This window comes from Aethalodelphis obliquidens, unplaced genomic scaffold (assembly GCF_003676395.1).
Source record: "Aethalodelphis obliquidens isolate GAN/ISIS:26980383/991018 unplaced genomic scaffold, ASM367639v1 scaffold5, whole genome shotgun sequence".
Lineage (NCBI taxonomy): Eukaryota > Metazoa > Chordata > Mammalia > Artiodactyla > Delphinidae > Aethalodelphis > Aethalodelphis obliquidens.
The window spans coordinates 75,443,378-75,467,913 of record NW_020837949.1 but is presented as its reverse complement, the minus strand read 5'-3'; the positions used below and the strand labels follow the sequence as shown (position 1 = coordinate 75,467,913).

The window sequence follows — 24,536 nt, the reverse complement described above, 5'->3', positions numbered from 1 at the left end:
TGGAGCGGCTGGGCCTGTGAGCCATGGCCACTGAGCCTGCGCGTCCAGAGCCTGTGCTCCGCAATGGGAGCAGGCCACAACAGTGAGAGGCCCGCGTACCACAAAAAAACAAAAAACAAAAACAAAAAAACCCCCAGAGTTTCAAAAAGCAAAAGCTGGTAGAATTGACTGGAGATTAAAGACAGAAAAATCCACAGTTGTACTTATCAACTACAGCACTCTTCTCATGATAATCAGTAGGTCAAGTAGACAGAATATCAATAATACAAGAGATCTGAACAGCATTGTTAACCAACTGACTTAATTGACATTAATAAAACACTCCACCCAGTAACAGCAGGTTGTATGTTCTTTTCAAGGGCAAATGGGACATTCAAAAATATCTTATTCTGAGCCATAACACCAACCTTAACACATTTGAAAGAATTAAAATCATTCAAAATATGTTCTCTGACTGTAACAGACTTAAACTAGAAATTGAGAACAGAAAGATCTGAAAAAATCACCAAATATTTGGGAATTAAAAAAAAATTGTAAGTCATGGGTCAAAGAGGAAGTCTCAAGGAAAATTAGCAAGTATTTTGAACTAAATGAAAAATGAAATGCATCATATCCAAGTTTATGGGATGCAGTTAAAGCAGTGCTTAGAGGCATATTTAAGTCATTAAAAGCTTATGTTAGAAAAGAAGAAAGGTTTAAAGTTAATAAGCTAAGATTCTACCTTAAGAAACTAGAAAAATGAGAAAACTAAACCCAAAGCAAGTGGAAAGAACAAAACAATAAAGATAAAAGCAGAAATTGATAAAATTAAAAACAGTAGATAAAACCAATCATGTGAAAGGCTGTTTTTTTTTAAACATCAATAAAATTCATAAACCTCTAGTTAGAGTGACCAAGAAAAAGAGAAGACGCAAGTTACCAGTATCAGGAATGAAAGTGGACATATCATTATAGACCCTATATTCAAAGGATAAGTAAATTCTATGAACAGCTCTTAACATAAATTTGACTTGGATGAAATGGACCAATTTCTTCAAAGACAAATCCTAACAAGAGTTACAAAGAAATAGATAAGTTGACTAGGCCTATATCTATTAAAGAGATTGAACAGGTAGTTGAAAACCTTCCAACAAATGAAACTCCAGGCCTACATGGTTTTACTGTCGATTGTGACCAATGACTTAAGAAAGAAATAATAATAATCCCACTCAATCTTTACCAGAAAATAGGAGGGGAGAGAATATTTCCCACTTCATCTTATGAGGTCAGCATTAGCCTGATGCAAAACTAGACAAAATATTACAAGGAAAGGAAACTGTATACCACTACCCCTCATGGAAATAGATACTGGAATCCTCAATTAAATATTAACAAACCAAGCCCTGGAATGCAAGGGCATTTCAGTATTTGAAAATCAGTTCATGTATTTCATTTTATTAACAGACTAAACACATTAATTCATGATAAAACTACTCCATAAACTAGGTATGAGAAGAGAACTTCCTTAAATGGTCTTAGTGCATTTGGATTACTTTAACAGAATACCATAGACTGGATGGCTTATAAACAACAGAAATTTGCTGTGTCTTCACATGGTGGAAGGAGTGAGGGCTCTTTCTCGGTCTCTTTTATAAGGCCCTAATCCCATTCGTGAGGGCTTATGATATGATAACCTCCTCAGCGCCGCACTTCCAAATACCATCATCTTGGGGATTAGGTTTCAATACTGGGGAGACACAAACATTCAGTAAGATACAAACATTCAGTAGCAGGCATCTACAGATGTCTACAGCAGGGTTTCTCAACCTTAGTACTATTGACATTTTAGACGAGATAATTCCTCTAAAACTCAACATTGTTAAGATGTCAGTTCTTAACATCGTTAAGATGTCTGTATTGATCGATAGATTCAATGCACTTTCATAATCTTAGCAGGTTTTTTTGTAGATATCAAGCAGATTCTATAAATGGCTAAACAAAGTAAGTAGAAAAGGCAAAACAATTTCACAAGGGAAGAACAAAGTTGGACACTCAAGCTCCCTGATTTCAAGACGGTCAGGATACAATGATTAAAAGAGTGTGTTATTGGTGAAAGCTTTTACATATAGATCAGTGGAATGGAACAGAGTCCAGAAATAGAGGCACACAAATATGCTTGATTGGTTTTGGCTAAGATGAAAAGGCAATTCACGGGTGAATTGATAATCTTTTCAACAAATGGTGCTGGAACAATGGGATTACTGTATGCAAATAATGAACTATGAGTCATACCTCACACTACATACAAGAATTAATTCAAAATGGATCATAGACTAAATGTAAAAGTATAAAAACCTTAAGAATATAAAACATCTTTGTTACATTCAATTAGGCAAACAGATTTTAGATAAAACAATAGAAGCATAATCCATAAAAGCAAAAAATAATGAAGTGTTGACCTCATCAAAATTAGTAACTTTTGTCTTCCAGAAGACATTGTTAAGAGAGTAAGACAAGCCATAGGCTGGGAGAAAATAGTTGCGAATCACATATTTGACAAAGGGCTTGTGTCCAGGATATCCCAAGACCTATAAACATGTAATATTATGAAAAGAACTAACCCAATTTAAAAATGGGCAAAAGGTTCGAACAGATACCTCACCAGTGAAAATACACAAGTGGCAAGGAAACACATGAAAATGTGCTCATTATCATTAGGTACTTGGGAAGTGCAATTAAAACCACAATCAGGCCCTACTGCACACCTATACCAAGTTGTAGTGGGGATGTGGAGAAATTGGAACTCTCATGTGTTACTGGTGGGAATGCAGAATAGTTTCCCAGAAATCTCACTCCTGTACTCAAGAGAAATGGAAACTTATCTTTACACAAAGACCTGTTCATAGCAGCCTTATTCATAATCACTAAAAACTGGAAACAGCCCACATGTCCTTTATGTGATGACTAGATAAACCAACTGTTATATATCCATACAATGTACAAAGTGAGCGATAAAAGGAAAAAACTTCTTTCTACACACAACAACCTGCGTGATTCTCAAATGTATTATGCTAAGTGAGAGAAGTGAAACTCTTAAGGTTAGATACTGTATGCTTCCATTTATATGACATTCTAGAGAAAGCTGAACTATTGTGTCAGACTTCTCTGGTTATCAGGGGTTAGGGTTTGGGGGTGTTGATTATATAGTGTCAGCATGAAGGAGGTTTTTTGGGTGGTTGGAACTGTTATGTGTCTTATGGACATGGTCACATGACTGCTTGCATTTAAAAAAAATCATAGAACTGTATACCAACGGTAAATTTACTGTAGGTTAAAATATATATTTATAACTCCCTCAAATTTTATCACTTTCCATTAAAACATATTAAAATGGCAAGGATCCCGCTCTTTCATTGTAATACTTAAAATTACCCCTTATTGATCCCGACTTACTTTATTAGGAAGTTGAGTAGTTTTTCATAAAGCACAGTAGAAGGAAACCCCAAGGAAAATTCCTTTACTATCAGCCCTTCACATGTTTCTTGGCTAAATGTAACTCACTTTTCCTCTGCTTTGGAAATGAGTCATAGTGTGAGTTCCCTATACTTTTTCTGGAGCAGATGCTTTAAATTTGACATTGTACGAATGCCCTCTTCTTTCTTCTGTTTTCCCCTAATCTTTTCCACACATACACACCCTATTCTCTTTATCCCATTCATTCTCTTATTTAGCAGTCCATGTAGGCCCTGTGCTAGGGGATGGGATACGAAGATTAATCAGGCATGCTTTCACATGAAACTCAGTTTTGGAGGGCAAAGGGAGGATACATTAAGAAATAATGATGTATAATAGTGTCGTTGAGTCATAGTAGAACTATTAATGAGGGTGATGTAGTGCAAAAGGATGAATAATCCTTTCTGCTTGGATGGGTCAGGGAAGGCTCCACACAAGAAAGGGGTGTAAAAGTACCTCAAATAAAAATTAAAATTTCATTTTTTATGGGAGATTGAAAAAAATAAAAATAAATTTTAAAAAAAGAAGGACATAATGGCATTTGCAGCAACATGGATGCAGCAAGAAATTATCATACTAAATTAAGTAAGTCAGAAAGAGAAAGACAAATACCATATGATATCACTTATGTGTGGAATTTAAAATATGATACAAATGAACTTATCTATGAATCAGAAACAGACTCACAGACATAGAGAACAGTCTTGTGGTTGCCAAGGGGGAGAGCCTTGGGAAGGGGATGGAGTGGGAGTTTGGGTTAGCAGATGTAAGCTATTATATAGAGAATGGATAAACAACAAGGTCCTACTGTATAGCACAGGGCACTGTATTCAATATCCTGTGATAAACCATAATAGAAAAGAATATTAAAAAAAGATACGTATGTATAACTGAATCACTTTGCTGTACAGCAGAAATTAACACAATATTGTAAATCAACTATATTTCAATTTAAAAAAAGAAGCTCGTTAATCATTCTTTTTAAAAATTTGTTAAACTTATTTTCAAGGAAAATGTTATATTTATGTCTATTCACCATCTCTGGACACTAGGAAAATGTTATGTCTATTCACCATCTCTGGATGCTACTTTGGTAAATGATGTGAAATAAAGTCTGCTTCCTGTAAAAAAAAAAAAAGTCTTGCCCACACATACTGAATTCTTTGTTGATTAAATTACTCTAATCTCCCTTAAAAATGTTAAGCATAAGATATATGTAAATATCAAGAAGGATATCACTTTTCTGGAAGAAAGAACATTTGAAATATTCCAGTCCACCAAAAAACTAATCAAGATAGTGGTATAAAATATCTCAACAATCATTTACACATAGAGTTAACAGTCATTAAAATGCTTATAAAATACAGCAAATGTCTAAAAAAAATTTTCATTTTTTAAAATGTCATCTGTGACTTTGATTATAGTAGTGTATTGTAGACCAGACAGTTTAAGAAAAATATGAAATTTAGCAGTAAAGTGGTCAGAAACAATCTTGAAAAAAAAGGAAACAATCTTGTAAACTTCAGCTAGGTGGTGTGGGGATGGGATACAGTAGCGAATTTTGTAAAGGTTATATGGAAAATAACTGATTAAAATGAAAAATCTTCTGAGTATCGTAGAGGACTAAAGCCTATCAATTAGCAATACACTACTAATTGAAGAAAAAATGACCAAATATAATGACATACTATTGAATATATCAAATTTCCTATGAATTAATCTGCTAATTATACTTACTAACATTGGGCTTGCTGACTCACATTCAGTTTAGATTTTCGTCTTGATTCCAAACATTGTTTCCCCATTATACTTATGTACAGAGAATCCTTTTTTTGTTTTTAAGTTGGTGTGCTCTAGCCTCATGGGTCTTTTCCTTTTTCTTGACTATACCAGACACATTGCTGTCATAGAGCACCATTGCACTTCTCCTAGATATCCAAATGGTTAACTCCCCATCTGTTTCAAAACTGCTCATTGAAGCCTAAACCCTTCCAGCATATTTTATTTTATTTTATTTTTTTAATATCTTTACTGGAGTATAATTGCTTTAGCAGTATATTTTAAATTATAACTCACCTTTCCTCCTTTCACCCCAAGCACTTCTGACCTCTTTTCCCTGTCCTACTTTTTTTTTTTTAATTAATTAATTTATTTGTTTTTATTTTTGGCTGTGTTGGGTCTTTGCTGCTGCGTGTGGGCTTTCTCTAGTTGCGGTGAGCAGGGGCTACTCTTCATTGCGGTCTGCGGGCTTCTCTTTGTCGTGGTTTCTCTTGTGGCAGAGCACGGGCTCTGGAGCGCAGGCTCAGCAGCTGTGGTGCATGGGCCCAGCTGCTCTGCAGCATGTGGGATCCTCCCAGGCCAGGGCTCGAACTCATGTCCCCTGCATTGGCAGGCAGATTCTTAACCGCTATGTCGCTAGGGAAGCCCCTGTCCTACTTTTTTTTTTAAGTCTTAGCTTCTAACATATTACGAGATTTACTCATTATGATTATTGTTTATTATATTCCTTTACCTCTGCTAAAATGTAAGCTTCGTTAGGGTAAAGATCTTTGTCTGTTTTGTTCATTGATGTATCCCGCATTTCTGTAACAGTGCCTGGGATATGGTAGGCACATAGTGAATATTTGCTGGGAAACAGCACTCTGAGAAATTCCTACTTCTTGAGCCCCAGAGTACTAAACTCTGGGTTGGTTTTTTTGGACTTTTTTGTTTTTGTTTTTTTCTCTGATAGTATCTGGATTCAAACTCTTAAAATAAGGTAGAACGCCTGTGACTTGACATTTTAGAATTTCTCCAATCCAGTTGAACTGTTATGATACCTAAGCATTGTTCAGGAACACTGGCTTGAACCTCAAAGCTCTTCCTGACTTAAATGATAAACAGTTACCTCCCCATGAGGCCACCTTTTGAAGTGTAGTAATAACACTTTTAGAAACAATGGGTAAAGATAAACCTATCCATTTGGCTTTTGAATTTTCTTTGTTCATTTTTGAAGGTTTTCCAACTTTTGATTCTCGGTTTGCACACAAAATGAGACTTGAATTGTTTCTGTTGTAACATAAGAACACAACTCACCCAATAAAACCCGCCTACTCCGGCCAAAAAAATATGATACAATAGATAAGAAAGTGGCTCCAACGGTTACCAAAATTTGGCTTTTAGACAGTGGACAAGGCCACTTTGAACTTGGAATGTACTTCCATTATATACTTGGAAATGTAGGAAACCTTCAGCAGATTTTGTATCTCAGGAAATCATAATATTCAAAAAATTCTTGAAACATCCAGGGTTATATGTAGCATGGTAAATTTGGTTCAGTGTCTTAAATTGTATAGGAAATAAAATTAACCTATATATAATATAGTAAATTTAAGGTTTGGTAGTAACTAAACAACTAGGTAGATTCTAAAAACAGAGAGCTTTAGTCTCTAAAGCAAGTATGGTTAAAACAAAAAAGGTAACTGGAAAAATTTAAGTGTCGCTCAGATTTCCATATTCCTCATGTAGCTTTTTTGATTAAAATCATATTCCTAAACTTTTATTTACTTCTAAGCTTATAGCCCTTATCATTTCTTGTTTTTCTGTTGCCTTTTGAAAAACCTCTTTCTTCTTTTTAAGATTTTAGCCCATACTGGCCATGTAGACTACTTGACTTTGTTTGTATTCTTGTTAATGTTCTACTATGTTTTAAAAAAAAGAAAGATAGAAAGAAAATTATAAACCTCTAGCACGATTCCTTAATTTAACCCCTTTCTGTATATATATACTTTTTGTGTTCTTGGACTGCCAGTCTTTTTTGGCCTTCCCTCTTACCCCTACTCCATGTAAAAATAACAAGAGGATCAAATATAAAGCCATAGGAAGTATTAATAAAAACTTCCAGAAATACCAGATATAATTGCAGCTGGCAACTTTTTGTATATCTGTCATGTAAATTATCTGCGTATATACATATGAATGTATATACATAGACAATATGTGTATTTTCTTCGTTATGACCTGTATTTTACCCTTAGTATTGGCCATATTATATTTTTCCATTTCATTTTGTTTTATTAGTATTTTAAGACTTGAAATTAAATTCAAATAACATAAAGTTCACCATTTTAACCATTTTAAAGTGTACAATTCCTTGGATTTTAGTATTTACAGTGTTGTGAAACTATCACTACTGTCAGTTCCAGAACATTTTCATTACATTAAAAAGGAACTCTAGGGGGCTCCCCTGGTGGCGCAGTGGTTGAGAGTCCGCCTGCCAATGCAGGGCACACGGGTTCATGCCCCGGTCCGGGAAGATCCCACATGCCGCGGAGCGGCTGGGCCCATGAGCCATAGCCACTGAGCCTGCGCGTCCGGAGCCTGTGCTCCGCAACAGGAGAGGCCACAACAGTGAGAGGCACGCGTACCGCAAAAAAAAAAAAAAAAAAAAAAGAAACTCTAGGGACTTCCCTGGTGGTCCAGAGGTTAAGAAACTGCCTTACCATTCAGGGGACGTGGGTTCGATCCCTAGTCGGGGAACTAAGATCTCACATGCTGCTGGACGACTAAGCCTACGCTCGGCAACTCCTGAATCCTCACGCTCTGGAGCCCGTGTGCCGCAACCAGAGAAGCCCACACACAGCAATGAAGAACCTGCACGCCGCAACGTAGACCCAGCGCACCACAACGAAGACCCAGCACAGCCAAAGTAAAAAAAAAAAAAAAAAAGTACAAAGAAAAGAAAAGAAAGCCCAGTTCTGATTAAATCCCTCTATTTCAAATTCTTAGAATAAAATTAAATTTCTTTACAAAAAAAATGTATACCCACTAAGCACTCACTTCCTCTGCTCTCCTCCCCACAATTTCCTGGAAACTACTAATACACTTTTGGTCCTTATGGATTTACTTTTCTAGACATTTCATGTAAATCAAATCATAAAATATGTGGCTTTTATGTTTGGCTTCTTTCATTTAGCATGTTTTCAAGGTTCATCCATGTTGTACAGGTACCAGTACTTCATTCCTTTTTATGGCTAATATTTCGTTATATAGACACACCACATTTAGTGTAACCATTAATCATTTTAATTAATTTATTATTAATATTGTTTAATTATTTATTTTTGGCTGCATTGGGTCTTCGTTGCTGCGCGCAGGCTTTCCCTAGTTGTGGCGAGCGGGGGCTACTCTTCCTTGCGGTGCGCGGGCATCTCATTGCAGTGGCTTCTCTTGTTGTGGAGCACGGGCTCAAGGCACGTGGGCTGAGCACGGGCTTAGTTGCTCCACGGCTTGTGGGATCTTCCCGGACCAGGGATCAAACCTGTGTCCCCTGCATTGGCAGGCGGATTCTTAACCACTGAGCCACCAGGGATGTCCCTCCGTTAATCATTTAATGGACACTTAGATTGTTTCCATTTTTTCTCTTATAACTAGTACTGTTGTAACATTGATGTACAAGATTTTGAGCATGTTTTCTATTTCCGTGTGTATATTTCCATTTCATTTTTAAACAAATATATAATATTCCATTGTATGAATGAACCATAATTAATATCCTTTTTGCTTACCAAAGTTTTTACCAAATTTCCCTTTCATAAACATACTGTCATATATCACTGAAAATTTTTTTTACATAGTTTTCTAATTTAAAATTTTTTATATTAATGATAATAGCTAATGAATTCTTAGAATTGTAATTACTGAAATTAAAGGGTATGCACATTATGATATATATGCTATGTTATGTTTAATATATGTTGCTATATTGTCTATCAGAAAGGTTGTACCAACAATAATATATGTGGTTATTTTTCTCATATCCTCATTATATTATTATATTAATATTTTTAAGTTTTAATTTGGTAAGGGGAAAATATCTTTTTTTGGTCTTCTATTAATATGAAATATATAAAACATTTTGTTATTTTAATTTGTTTTTATTTACAAATGAGATTGAATGTAAGTTCATGGTTATTCATCTTTTTTCCTAATATTTTTATTATGACCTTTGCCTGCTTTTTTTTTCTTTTTTTTTTTGCGGTATGCGGGCCTCTCACTGTTGTGGCCTCTCCCGTTGCGGAGCACAGGCTCCGGACGCGCAGGCTCAGTGGCCATGGCTCACGGGCCCAGCCGCTCTGTGGCACGTGGGATGCTCCCGGACCGGGGCAAAAACCCGTGTTCCCTGCATCGGCAGGCGGACCCTCAACCACTGCACCACCAGGGAAGCCCAGCCTGCTTCTTTTGTGGAGTGAGTTTTTTTAATTATTCTGGAATAGAAAAGAACTAATTATTTACATCATGTGGAACTAGTTTTTATATAACCCATTTTGATCAGTGACCTTTTTCTCCCTTGATATTAGTCTTCTTACATGATTAATATTGGTAGTTTATTATTTTACTCTTATTTTTCATTTGAGAGTTTATTTCTGTTTTGAAACGTCTGAAATATTTTTCTTATTTTAGTTTTGTAATACTTTATATGGTTTTGAATGTCTAAAATTCTGAAACAGACTATTCCCACATACTTGGTTATTTGCTTCTCTTTGGAGCTATGTGATTGTCATAGTACTCTTAATAACTGTATTTGTTGTAGGCATTTTGGGGTGAAGAGCAAGAAAAGTATCTCAAATATTTGTACTTATTAGGAGATACAGACTAAACAGTTTTTATATTTTGTAACCAAACCATAATTTTCAAGGAGTCATTTTAACCTCCAAATTTAAATAGTTTTCTTATTTATAGAAGGAGAGATTTATTAATGGTTTTAAACTTTGTTATCCCTGGAGAATTTTTCAAGTTTATTTTACATGAACTTCACTTTCAAAACCCCTTCAAGAATTCCAATTTAGATTTGGCTTCTGAGAGGGAGTACTACATAGAAAGTATTATGAAAAGATTAATTAAATAATAGTTACTATTGATAAAATTGCCTAGGATATTTTTAGTGTTTTTTTTAAATATATAAGAGAGTTAAAAAAATTTATGATTCTACCAGGTAATTCCGAATTCTTGGATTTAGCAGGAATTGATGGTCTCTGATGGTAGTTCATGTTTGTTTATCTGTGTTTGTAGCCCTTTGAGTTTCTGCCAGAAGAATAATGGGACATTTCCAGTTTGACCTTATGATTTTTGCAAATTAGCATAGAGCAACTTACAGTACTTGTAATAATCAAATCATAGTTTATTTTCAGTAATGGAAAGTTGTTTTCTTGAGAAAATTTTTTGTTACATAATTTCAGCAACAGTTTTGATCACTTTTAATGCTCAAATATTGCTCATTTAAAGGAAGTAAATATTTCTCATTTTATAGAACATGGAAAAGATTGCACAATTTAATGGACTTTAATTCATCTTTGGAAAGCATCATAATTTCAGTTCCTACACCTTTCTGATTTTCTAATCTCAATGAGTTGTTGATGCATATAATCTAATATTTTTATTCTTTGTACGTTCCTTTTCTTTCAAGTCACTATGACTTTCCAAATGTAAAATATTTGCATGATTTTGGTGCTCAGTTTTTAAAAATTGTTGAATCAAATAGCCAAATACTTTTTCTAATGTACCTAGTAGCATCTACCTGTAAATGGCATTTTAAAATAAACTTTTAAAAAGTTTAAGATGTCATATATAATATTAAATTTTAATTTCAGAAGCTATTAAAAAATGGAAAATGGCTACATAGAAAAGAAGATAATATTGTTTCATTGTTAGCTTAATTACAGTACATAATGCAGTTGTAAATATTGCTTCACTGAATGATTTTTCTCTTACATATAAATACATGGTTGAAGATTCAAAATGTCAAACAATAAGAACTTGCACATTATTATTATCAGTGACAGAAGAGAGTATATGCTATCTGGTATTGCTAGTTTAAAAAGAAAACTTGTGAAAATTCTGACTTACTATCTGATCATTTATAATCAGTTTTGTTATTTGCCTTATAAATAGCAGTCAGTTTACAAATCAGTCCATCTAGGGATCTTTTCAGGAATCCATCTTGGATCACATAAAAATAAAGTCATCTACCTGTAGCCTTATTAGCAGAGTATATACACAGAGAGAAAGAAAATTAGACTAAATACAACAAAGGCAAAAGACTCACCTTCTACGTAGTTGTCACATTTTATCAATCATGATAATGTAGCTCAGTCGTCAAAGAAATCAAAATAATTAGAAAGCTGAAGTTATAACAAGGGCTAACTTGAAAAAATGGAATAAATGTCATATTTATGGATTAGAATTATATTCAGTCTTATCACCAAGGCTGATTCATGTGTTTAAAGCCATGGTCAGGGGGCTTCCCTGGTGGCGCAGTGGTTGAGAGTCCGCCTGCCGATTCAGGGGACGCGGGTTTGTGCCCCAGTCTGGGAAGATCCCACATGCCACGGAGCGGCTGGGCCCGTGAGCCATGGCCACTGAGCCTGCGGGTCCAGAGCCTGTGCTCCGCAATGGGAGAGGCCACACAGCAGTGAGAGGCCCGTGTACTGCAAAAAAAAAAAAAAAAAAAAAAAAAAGAATAAAGCCATGGTCAATAATCTTTTCTGTATGATGGCCATTTTCCACCTTAATATAAAGATTATAAAGTTGATTTACTTTCATTTATTTGGTTTTGAAAAGTATATACTTTTTGAGTCAGAAGACACAGTATCTTCAGTATGATTAAGCATTCTTTCATTGCATATCTATTTCTTTTTTAAAAAATATTTATTTATTTATTTATTTTGGCTGTGCTGGGTCTTAGTTGCGGTATGTGGGATCTTTGCATGCAGGATCTTTAGTTGTGGCATGTGGACTTCTTAGTTGTGGCCTGCGGACTTCTTAGTTGTGGCATGCATGTGGGATCTAGTTCCCCAACCAGGGATTGAACCCAGGCCCCTTGGATTGGGAGCGTGGAGTCTTACCCACTGGACCACCAGGGAAGTCCCTGCATATCTATTTCTGAGTAGGTTCTTCTTTTGGCTGAAATTTCAGAAACTAACACCTAATATCACAGTATATTATATAATTATAATGGTACATTTGAATGAATTTTGTTCTTGAACAAAACACTTTCGGTTTATTTGGTCTTATCTCAACTGTCTTAACATCATATATTTTAAATATGTAAAGAAATTTTATGTATTTTATATATTAATATCCTATATTTTATATGTGATATTATGTATTTTATGTTATAAATATATTTAAATAAATATTTAATATTGTATACTTTAAAACAAAAGTTTTAATTTCAACTGCAAATGAGAACGTTTTCTAACAAGCACTCCTTGAGCCACTTTGAAATAATGTAAGCTTTGTCGTTCATTTATATATATATTTTGGGGAGCAACTAAGCTAAGACTTTAAATTTTATATGAAAAATATTTACCTCATTCTCAGTGCATGTTTACTGCCCCATTATTTTTCCTATTTCTGAGGCTGTAGTGAGAACTCAGATCCAACCAGAAAAGCCAGCTGACTGATTCTCTCCATGTGTCAGATCTTGTCTGTAGCCAAAGGAGTAGATCAGTGTGAGGCTACAGGGAACAGGGGTGTGCTGGGTCTAGGCAGGCTCTCTCTGGGCCTCTCCTTTCCCATCTACAAAATGACAGTGGTGTTGAAATTTGACTACAGATAATTTGGAATCTTGTGGATTGTCATTTGGTCTGGATGCTTCTTGTTGCTTATAACTGACCTAGAGTGAGATATTAAATTATGATTAAAGCAATTAATGCCTACAAATAAGTGAAAATGTTTTAATTGTTAAAATTTTCACATGGTGTTCCATAGCCAGGATCAAAATAACATGCATAACCAGGGCATAAAGGCTAACATATTAAAAGCTTAAAAAAAAAACCTAAACTATAAATTGAGCTTCATAATAGATTCAGTAGTTGTTTCCCATTTTGTACCAAGGATTGATTAAGCCATGACATAAATCTGGACATGATACATTTTACTTGATACATTTTTTGAAGTAAAATTACTTTAAGTACAGTTTTCCTGGAAATTGTTTTTACTTTGATAACTTTTGATTACGTAAATGACTACAAGTAAGATACATAACTTTCAAGGCAGAGCTAGTAAATATGGTTTAAACATTAAGAATTGGTATTCTTAATATTTTCACTGAAAAGCATTCTGTTCTGATTTCCATTTAATGCGGAGAGATTTTCATTTTGTTTGTTGTAGTTATAGAAAGAGCATTATGTTTTAACATGGGCTTAACTAGGGTACCTTTTGGTTATAGATCCTTTTGGATATGTGTTTCCAAATTTAATATTCATTTACAGTGATACAAATAGGAGGATAGAGGTGAATAGTAGAGACATAGAAGTGACCAATAGCACAGCTATATATATCTCCTTCCTTTCATTTTTTTATACACTACTGACTGTGTTTGGTTGGTTGGTTTTTGTTTAGTTTCATAAAGTATTTGGAAAGGTGTGGAACCATGTCCTATGGGAGATTTCAGTGTTTGCTTATGAAACAAAAAGATATCATCTGTTGGGAATATGACTTCAGAAATTTGGCTTTGGAGTTTTCCTGTATAGGAATTGCCAAACAACATAGGCAAGAATTTATAGTACTTTTCCAGATGGTGATTGTTAAACAATAATTGGAAGCTGTAGGAAAAACAGTATTTTGCATGAAGTAGGCATTTAGGCAACATTGGTTAAACTGAAGAACATTTTACTAGATATTTAAGTGCTGTTCTCATAATTCTGAAAAAAAAAGACATACAAACTTTAACTCTGCTTAGACCAAAAAAAGAAACAACTGCTCTTCAAAATGAATTTTATAACTTTTAGAAAAGTTAACAGTAAAAAAAGTGTATTTATTTTTAAAGTTGAAACCTTTCTAAGCCGTATAGTTCAATAAGTGAGTAATTTTTCTAACCAATCGTATAAATTTTGAGGTGCAAAGCTAGCAAATTCAGTCAGGCTTCTTTATGTTTGGCTAAGAATAATGGAGGTGAAAGTAGACAGGGAAAAATAGCTTCTCATTTATTTCTGTGACTTAAAAGACATCCTATCATCTCCAATAGAATAGGCTACAGGAACCAGCTTGATTTCCGTGCTGAGTAGAGCATCAGCTCAATTCATCTTCATTGAGTTCATTTTATTTATTAGGTAAAAGTGATGTTTACTGCATCAAGATTATGTGTAGCCATCTTATTGGGGCCGTTCAGTTTGCTATTGTAAACTTGATGTCAGGTTTCTTAAATATCTGTGTGTTGTTGTTGTTTATTTTTTTTAAAGAGATTTCCCAAAGTTGCCGATGGCTGGCTCATCTCCAAATACCTCTTCAAGGTACTCTATGCTGGTGATGCCTCCTGCCACTGAGCTGCACGGCAGCATGGAATTGACTTACTGGGGAGGGCTGTATCAGTTAAGTGATCTTTCTTAGTACATTGCATGGGTTTTGCAAAGCTTTCTATTTTTGTTTTTGTTAATCCAGAGGGCAGAACTATGCTTTATGCTAATTTTTAAATCAAAAGCTTTTTGTGAATCCACACAATATAATAATCCATTTGCTCTCCTTCTCCTACATGACCCCTCTATATTTCTATTAAGTTTCATGGTTTTAAGCACAATTTTATTAATCATGCATCTCTGTGTTATTTATATTTTATTATAATATAAGACTTATTGGTTATTTTCTCAGTTTTATAAGTGCTGTGTAGTAATATTTGTATTACATGCAAACTGGGTCTCAGGGAAGCTGTGTGAATTTCCAGAGTTACTCAGTAAAACATACGTGGGCGCTGTCAACAGTAACTGTTTCACTGTTCTTGAACCACTAGTGGAAGTATATTCCTTAGTTTCCTTTCTTCCAGATAGAATATATGCCTTTATTCACTTACTCAAAACTTTTTTATTGAGTTCCTGTTGTATGCAAAGCACTGCTAGGCCTCTGTGCTAATGACCTAGCCTTTTATTATATTTTTCACTTAGAAAAGAAATACATAGCTATTATTTTTAAAGATTACTTATAATAAGAAAGGTAGAAAGTAGAAAACAAATGTCTTCTCATTTCCTCAATCCTGATCCCCACAAACAATCCTTTAAACAATTTAATGTCCCCTATGTATAACCTTAATCACTACTGAAACACATTATTCTTGATTTCTTCAGGGCTACACGTTTATGCGTGGCTCTCTGTGTGGACGTCAGCCCTCGGTACTCTAATTCAGTCTACTGGTATTCTAAGCTTTATGTTAAAAAATGCTGGTGGAAGAAAAAAACAAAACCTTTGAACTCTGCTTGGAAAGATGGTAAAATTACCTGGATAAAAAAGCCTATGAAGTAAAATTCAGTTTTCAGATTTTTGGTGAACCTGGTTATCTTAATATTTTTTTGTTTTGGAAGATTAAGAATTGACTAATTTTTATGGTGTAGATACATACTTTAGATGTTTGTTTGTGATAAATTCCTTACCAGTGAACAAGACATTAATTGTCAGTACCAGAGCGTAGTAATTACATTTTATAGATTAGTGACTGTGATTCATAGTTGCTAAATGATTTACTTGAGGCACCTTGTAAGTAACATGGTGAGCTAGCAGTATTAAGTACAGTTGAGTATCTAATCTACACTCAGATTTCTTCAGATCAGCTGAAAGTGTAATTAAAGGGTTTTTTTTAAGTGTTTAAATTTGTTCTTTTTTAAAAAACAGTAACATGAGACTTTGTCTAGAAAATTAATCAAGGTCGTAATTTTACTTTCAAACCTGGGTTGTCTAATAAATATAAGCTTCAACTAATAGTAGTACTTTTTAAAAGGAAAAGATTCTGACCTTTTGTTGACATGGGAATTTTCTCTATTCAGTAAAAAGATAGTAGAAAATATTAAACTAATTTTCATAAGTTAGCAGTAAGAAATTTAGGATTGCTGCTATAAAATTTACAGTGAAAAGTTAAATACTGAAATATTAATATATTGGCAACAATAAATCCATAAGTAACCAGTTTCCTTTAAGTATCTGAAACTTTTGCAATATCAGAGTAGCTTATTAAAATTAAAATGGGACTGTATTTTATTGCTTGTCTAGATGAATAGCAGCTCCAAGGTAGTAGTCTTTGTTGTTATCATCTAGGTGATATATTGTAGCACTAACAAAACTTCAGCTTGTGAGACCAGTCTTACATTGGCTCTTTACATAGCGAAGTACTAATACAAAGGGTGGAGAAAGGAAGTCACTTAACAGATTCATTTATATTTTATATTATCAAAAGATGATGTGTCATTAGCCACTACTAAATAGAGAACCACTTTGGAAAGTTTAGTTCTTGTTTTTAGAAGGTCTCATCTTGCCATAAAATAAGATAAAAGCAAAACACGAGTATATTGCATGATGTGACTATATTATTTAAGTTAGATACCTTAAAAAATATTAAGGTAGGTATCTAAAGTAATATTAAGTTAGGTGTCTAAGTTAAATAAAGAAGAGTAATTTTAGAATAACATTGGATCTTAGAGATCACAGGCCATTTTAAGTTGCTGAAAATGAGGCAGTTTAGTGGGAAAGACATCACGTAGCTGGTTAGTAGCAGATCTTTTAGTCTAGCAAACTTTCATCATTTATTTCTGTGCCTAAAATGCATTAGAGTTGGATTGATGGGTTGGGAATAAGTTTTGAAAAGCTTGTTTAACTTTGTCTTTGGTAAAAAGTCAACTACTAAAAACATATAAAATTGAAAGCACTTTATACACTTACACTTGTCAGCAACGTTAAAAAGAGAATTGTTAGTGACAGCATAATTCTTCTCCTGAATAGAATTTCTTCAAAATGTAGGCTAGTTAGCTTCTTGCTATGTGATTTGCTTTTCTGGTTCTTTTTAAAGGAAATGAGAATATCTTTGGAGTGGTTATTTATTACCTCAATAATTATTTTTAAAGGCATGGTCACCCTGTAGCTTTGTTTTTTAATTTTCCTGTTGAATACTGGTTACAGACTAATAGCCCAAGTACATCTTTTGCTAGCAGTTAATCTGTGTTTAAGTAAAAGTGATGTTCAAGTAATAATATCTCAAATAACCAATTGAACACTTCCATTATTTTTAATTAACTTCAACCTTTTTCATAGATGCAGAAATTATTTAATTATTTAAATAAAACCCTAGGATACATGGACAATTTACATGAGAGTTCATTTGGAGGTTCTAACAAGGGACTCTTAACCCACATCCTTCTGAATGTGAAAAATTCAGGGTCTTGATTTAAAAACTTCATTTTGGAAATGATGCACATGAAAGAGAAAGGAAGGCAGAATCAAGCCAAGTCATCCTCTCATCTAGTTTGTTGAGTAGGTAGCAGTGTTGGGAAGATACTACTGGTATACTTAAGGCCCTGCAAGTCATGGCAACATGTCATTTTGTTAATTGTTTAGTTTCTCAGTTCGTTAGCTAGGAAATCTTGTCATTGTCTCTTGGGTGAACGTCTTGTAGACAGCATATCCTACACATAGCAGGAATCCTAAGGATTTAGCGCCCATTCCTTTTCTGTTTAACCAAAGCCTAGACTTTTAGTTTCTCTATATCTTTGTTTCCTCTCCTCCAAAAGGGGGCTCTGTTATATTCTTTTGGTTTTCAGCAGCTCTACTTTGAAACTTCTCATAAATTAATTTCCTCAGTCATGCCAAACTCATGAGAAGATTTAAAATAAAATCACCAGAGAAATCTTGTGATTCTCCTTTTGAGGTCCCTGGCAGTGTATGGTACTCCATTTCTTGAGGGAAGTGTGGTAGCTATTCCTCATTTTTAAATTGCGGGACAATCCCAATTAATAGAAGCCAAGGAAAATTAGTCAAGACTAGATTTTAGAGAGGTAAATTTAGAATGGTTGATATGGTAAAAGGTTGGATTAGGGAGTAAATTTTAAAGATTTTTCTAGATTCTGAGCAAGTAATGGGAAAAACTTCACTGTGCATCTCATTCCCACTTTGCAATGCAAGGGGACCTTGGGTCTCTTGACTATTTGTATGATAATAGTAATAACAGTAGTAATCATTGTTAATGTTTGTATTAGGCTGTATACTAATTGCTGCACATACATTATTTAATCCTCACAGCAGTATTATCATGTAGATACCACCATTATTGTCAATTTATAGAAGAAACTCAGATTGGTAGAGTGAAGTTAAGTCATTTGCTTAAGATTGCATGTCTAGAAAGTGATATAATTCTGGCCCACCAGGCTCGGAAGCTCATATTCTTACCATTAGGCATCTTGTTTCCTCTCCAAATGGCTAACAAATTGACAACATGAAAATTGCCCCAAAGATAGACTGTACTGAGATCCTGTTCTAGGAACTTTTTTTTAACTAAAGAAGCGAGGGGGCAAAGAAAAGTGATGGGGAGAGATTGAGAAAAAGAAGGAAGATTATAAACATTCCTATAGATTTGTATTTTTTGGTAGTAAGATTTAATTTTTAAGGAGACATTTGAGTTATATAGATGTTTGAGTAAAGATTTCTAGATGCTTTTGTATTTTTAGTTATTTGTAGACAAAGCTAAATGTATTTGTCCAGAATATTTGATACCTGTAATCTAGCATGCAGACATCTTGATACCAGGTTGTCACTGAGCTGTTTCTGTAAAAAGATACTAATTAGATTTTTTAAATTCAAATTTCTATATGCATTGCAATTAAGATTTTGTTTTGTGCTGATTAACCAGTTGATTTGTTTAGTAAATATTTATTAAATGCCCACTGTGCGCCAAGCACTGTGTTAAGTGCTGGAGATAGAATTGAGGACAAATAAGATACAGTCCTTGCCTTAGTGATCTCACCACCTAATATGTGAGACAATCAAGTAAGCAGATAATTATAAGGGTAAGTAAGCTCAGGGTGATATGCAGCACGTAGGGAGGAGTAACTTACTGCAGAGATCACACGTGGCTTACCAGAAGAGGAGCCCTTGGAAATGTCCTCCATGATGAATAGGGTTACCTATCATGATATGTGAGCTTTCTGTTGGTTGAGTAACAATACTATTAGAAATACCAGGGGGATCTTTTAAAAAATACCAGTGTGTAGGCCCACCCCCAAAGATTCTGATTATTTAGTTTGGGTGGAGCCCAGACATGAGAACTTTTTAAAAGAAGCCCAGTCATTCTTATGGGCTGCCCTGGTTGGACACCACTCAAATATTTCAGACGTTGTTCCTAAAATGCTGCTTGTGGACGAGAACACTTTAACTCTTTTTGATGTTGCTTAGAGAGAACGTGTTTCTGGGGAAAAGAAGATTGAGATAAATATTAACTGAAAACAAAGAAGCAGAGATTTTAAAATATAAAAGCTAATCTTTCTTCATTAAGATTGAACAACTTCCCTAGGTAAGAATAATTATTCCAGACACCTGAAGAAATATTAAGATGTCTCTCATGTCCCATTTAAAAATATTCAGAGTAAAAAATTGTTCCCCTGGACCCACTACTCAAAGTCCTGCATAGAAATATTAATACTAATATAAGATACACACAAAAGAACATTTGTTCTTGAACAATACATAATTACCCAAATCTGGAAGATTAGAATAGTAAATGCCTGAAGGACTTCTCACAGGTTGGTGACTAGAAGAGAGCAGATGAATGACAGTTAGATGAAGGTTTGGTAGAATGGTGGTGAATGGGTGGGGATGATTAGTGAATGTAGGAGTCTCACTGATTATAGGTACTTACAGACCACACATTGTTTCATTTCTTTGAAGTATCCCTCTGAAGAGGAGAAAAAGTGTTGCCTTTTAAGTTTTCTCTGTTTTTCCAAGAAGAGGAAGCTTCAGGATGCAACTGGTGAAGTTTAAATTAACGCTTAACTAGAACCACAAAGAGGCATACCTGTGTGCTCTCTGAAAGACTGTGTTAGAATAACAGGATATTAACCTATAAGAGATTTTTTAGTGTCTAGACCCTTTTTACTTCATTTAATTTAATTTTATTGTTGAGAAAACTATGATCCAGATACATTAAATAAATTGCCCAAAGTAACACAACTAGGTAAAGGTAGAACGGGACCAGACTTAAGGCTTTTTGACCCCAGGTGCCCTTTCCACAATCGCACACTCTACTGACATTTATTTCTCAGAGTTTTATTCTTGAGTTTTGAATTTCTAGTCTAGTTTTATTTTGTATTACAATTTGTCTCCTGAAGGTCAAGTAACCTGGTTTGGTTATGAAAGTCCTCGTAGCTTCTGGGACTATATCAGAGTGGCTTGCCGGAAAGTTTCACAGAACTGTATCTGCAGCATTGAAAATATGGAAAATGTCAGTTCCTCTAGAGCTAAGGTAAGGCATAAATAATAATGTGCAGTATGTGTAATCTAATCCTAAACAATTTTGACCCAAATAGAAAATTTTGAGCTCTTTGCTATATAAAATCTTTCTTTTCTTTGTTGGAATTAAGCACTTGACGAAATTTAACATCTTTCAGAGGCTTGTTTCATTTTTTATTTTTAGTAGCATGTAATTATTTTAGAATGCTCCTGAATCTTCACTGTTGCCTTATAAATAGCAGGAAGGTATGAAGCCAGTAACTATGAATTTCTTTTTTGAGAAGCACAGTAAAGTATTTCCTAGTCTATGAAGGTTCTACATTTCTTGAATTACCTAAATCAGTGACTCTTAGTGTCCTGCGCTGGCAGTCCATAATGTCAAAACTATTTTCACATAGTACCAAATTGTTACTTGCCTTTTGCACCGGGTTGATACTTGCACTGCTTATGCAGAAGCAATGGTGGGTAAAATTAACTGGTGCCTTAGCATAAATTAAAGCAGTAGCATGAAACTATACTAGTAGTCATTGAGTTCTTCCTCACCATACATGCAGTCTTAAAAACAAAAACAAAAACCAGTTTCACTTAATGTCCATGATGGTGAAGTAAACATTATTAATTTAATTAAATCTCAAGCTTTGAGAAGCTGTCTTTTTAATATCTTGAGTGACAAAATGGGAAGTATGTATACAGCGTATTGACATGTGATGGTTGTCTCAAGGAAACGTACTCATGCAGTAGTTTGAATTGTTAACTGAACTAGACACTTTTGTCATGTAATACTATTTTTACTTGAAAGAAAAACATTCAAACTATAGCCTTTTAGACTTTTAGACGCATTTTGTAGACATTTCATAAGTAAAGATGAATGAAGTAAACCTGTTCCTTCAAGAAAAACAGCTTGAGAGTATTTGTTGCCAATGGTAAAATGAAAGCTTTCCAGTAAAAATTAGAATTTTGGAAAACTTGTAGTGTATTCACCATCTTAACTCGATAACTTCCTAGTACTTAAATCCTTTTCTAATAACACTGATGTTGATATTAACAAAAATATATATTATTTAATGGAATGTGTCAGTATTTTGTAGACCTGCATAACTTATATTTTTTATTTTTTTAACATCTTTATTGGAGTATAACTGCTTCACAATGGTGTGTTAGTTTCTGCTTTATAACAAAGTGAATCAGTTATACATATACATATGTTCCCATACCTCTTCCCTCTTGCGTCTGATGTGTGGAATAATAAAATCATGCATGGGTAAAATATCCATTCAAAGTGTAAGAATGTAATACAGTATGAAACATTCATTGATATGGTTATAGAGTCCATGTTGCAATTAACCTTTAAGAAATTATCACTTACTGAGTTTTGATTAGAACCAAAGGAGAATATCATCCACAATTATCTGAAAAGGCTATTAAATGATTCCTTTTTCCAATCATGTATCTGTGTGAGGGTAGATTTTCTTCACATGCTTCAACCAGAACGACCCATTGCAACAGATAGAATGCTGAAGCAGATATCTAGTTCTCTTTTATTAAGCCATACATTAAAGAGATTTGTAAAAATGTAAAACAGAGTTCTCTTCTCTCTAATATTTTTTTTAGGGAAAGATAGTTATTTTTTCATAAAAATATGGTTTTCAGTGTTAACATATAATGAGTTCATTATTTTTTTAATAACTATATATTTTTAAAGTTTCCAGTTTGACTTGTAGTGCAGTGAATATGGATAGATATAACCTATGTAAAAACCCTTTGGAGTCCTCAAAATTTTTAAGATTGTAAAGGTCTGAGCTGGTGACATAAGGTATGTTAGCTTTAGTATAGTAGTTTATTTATTTTTATTGGTTTGTCATAATAACTTTCCTTACCATTTTTGACACTTAAGAGTTACAGAATGAAATAAAAATGAAGTAGAAAATAAAGGTTGAAAATATTAGATAGTTTTAAGTCGACATAATTTAATTCAATTCATTATTTGACAATCATAACCTAATAAATTACATGTCTGTATAATACACAAATGTATAACAATCATCTTTCAACAGTGTAGTTTCTAAGTTTATTGTTCCTGTATCCATTTTTATTTAGAAAGATTTTTTTTCTTATGGAAAATTTTTGGTTAGCAAAATTGACACATATATTGAAATTAAATATTTTGTAAAACATGGACCAAGTACCTAAATTTTAAAACAATTTATTTTTACTTTTTTTAATATAATTTTTAAAGGTTACTTTCCATTTACAGTTATTACAAAATATTGGCTCTATTCCCTATGCTGTATAGTGCATCCTTGTAGCCTGTCTTACACCCAGTAGTTTGTACCTTCCACTCTCCTACCCCTATACTGCCCCCCCCATCCTTGTTAGGATAAGCAACCTTATCCCTTGTTCCTTCTATGATATAAATTTAACATATTAGACCAATTTCTGAATATACTACTCACATCAACCATTTACATCCATGCATCCTTCCACCTGATAAATTTTTATTGAGCACCTATACCATGACAGAACTGTGAGTGTAGTCTTTAATACATTCTTATGACTTATGTCCCTAATCCTTCCTAGTTATTCCTGGTCTCATCTTCTTGTTTACTTTTTCCTTGTTCAGAAGCTGGCCTTGTCAGTGCTTTGTCCCAGAGGCTGGTTAGCCAAATTTTCTACTGAAAGAGGCAGAGACAGAGAGAGGGTGTTAATCACAGATACACCAGAATTACCAAATACTAGAACTTTGCAATAAGATATAGTATTGCAGGGCTTCCCTGGTGGCGCAGTGGTTGAGAGTCCGCCTGCCGATGCAGGGGACACGGGTTCGTGCCCCGGTCCGGGAAGATCCCACATGCCGCGGAGCAGCTGGGCCCGTGAGCCATGGCCGCTGAGCCTGCGCGTCCGGAGCCTGTGCTCCGCAATGGGAGAGGCCACAACAGTGAGAGGCCCGCGTACCGCAAAAAAAAAAAAAAAAAAAAAAAACAAAATAAAAAGATATAGTATTGCAAAGAGGTCATTTTTATGTTCATTTTCTATTACTGATTCACAAATCTACCTCCTCTTTTAACTACCACTCGACTTTTCCTATCCCTAGTTCTTTAGTGTGATGGCCCCAAACCTGGAAGTGACACAAATTGGAGGGGCCCTGTAAACACTCCAGGCTTTTATTTGTGACCCCAGAAAGGCTATACCTTGGGAGTAAGGGGAATTCAGATGAAGACTAGCCTTCAAAAGACCTAAAAGCGGTGTCCTTAAGTGGTACAAGGTGATTTTCAAGTACACTGTCTGTCTACCAGAAGAAAAGCAAATCTACTCTAGAGAAAGGTAGCACTAGAGTTGCTACAAATTTTCCTCCACAGTGTCCATTATTTAATCAGAAATCACCAGGTATATACGGAAACAAGATTAAATGAATAAAACTAAGAAATATAAAAAAGACAATTGAAACAGACCTATGGGAGATGCAGATAATGAACTTTTAAGTAATTATGATATAAATAAAGAATAAAGATTAAGAATACTAGAGAACTGGAGTATATAAGAAAATCCAAATAGGAAGCTACAGGATATTCATTCTTATAGAACTTGTACAAAAATCGGTCGTTTGCTAAGTTGTAATTCACCTCAGTGAATTTCAGAGGATTGAAATATAAGTATGTTCTCTAACCACAGTAGAATCAATAATAAAAAGATAACTAGAAAATGCTTATATAAGTTGAATTTGAGAAGAATTTCTAAATAACTCATGGATGAAAGAAGAAATTACACATGAAATTGAAAAATATTTGGTAAGTAATGATAATGAAAATATA

The 24,536-nt window shown here is 34.2% G+C and overlaps 1 protein-coding gene across 4 annotated transcripts in view; it reads left to right on the top strand.

The window, feature by feature from the left end:
- Positions 1 to 24,536, top strand: part of RUNDC3B (RUN domain containing 3B) — a 156,438-nt gene that overhangs the window by 45,470 nt on the left and 86,432 nt on the right. For 2 of the 4 annotated variants that reach the window (XM_027102685.1, XM_027102687.1), the window contains exons 3-4: positions 14,715 to 14,765; positions 20,607 to 20,740. In XM_027102685.1, the coding sequence (XP_026958486.1) occupies positions 14,715 to 14,765; positions 20,607 to 20,740 (185 nt within the window). The remainder of the gene's footprint in view (positions 1 to 14,714; positions 14,766 to 20,606; positions 20,741 to 24,536) is intronic. The other 2 variants (XM_027102688.1, XM_027102686.1) reach the window with 1 other exon arrangement.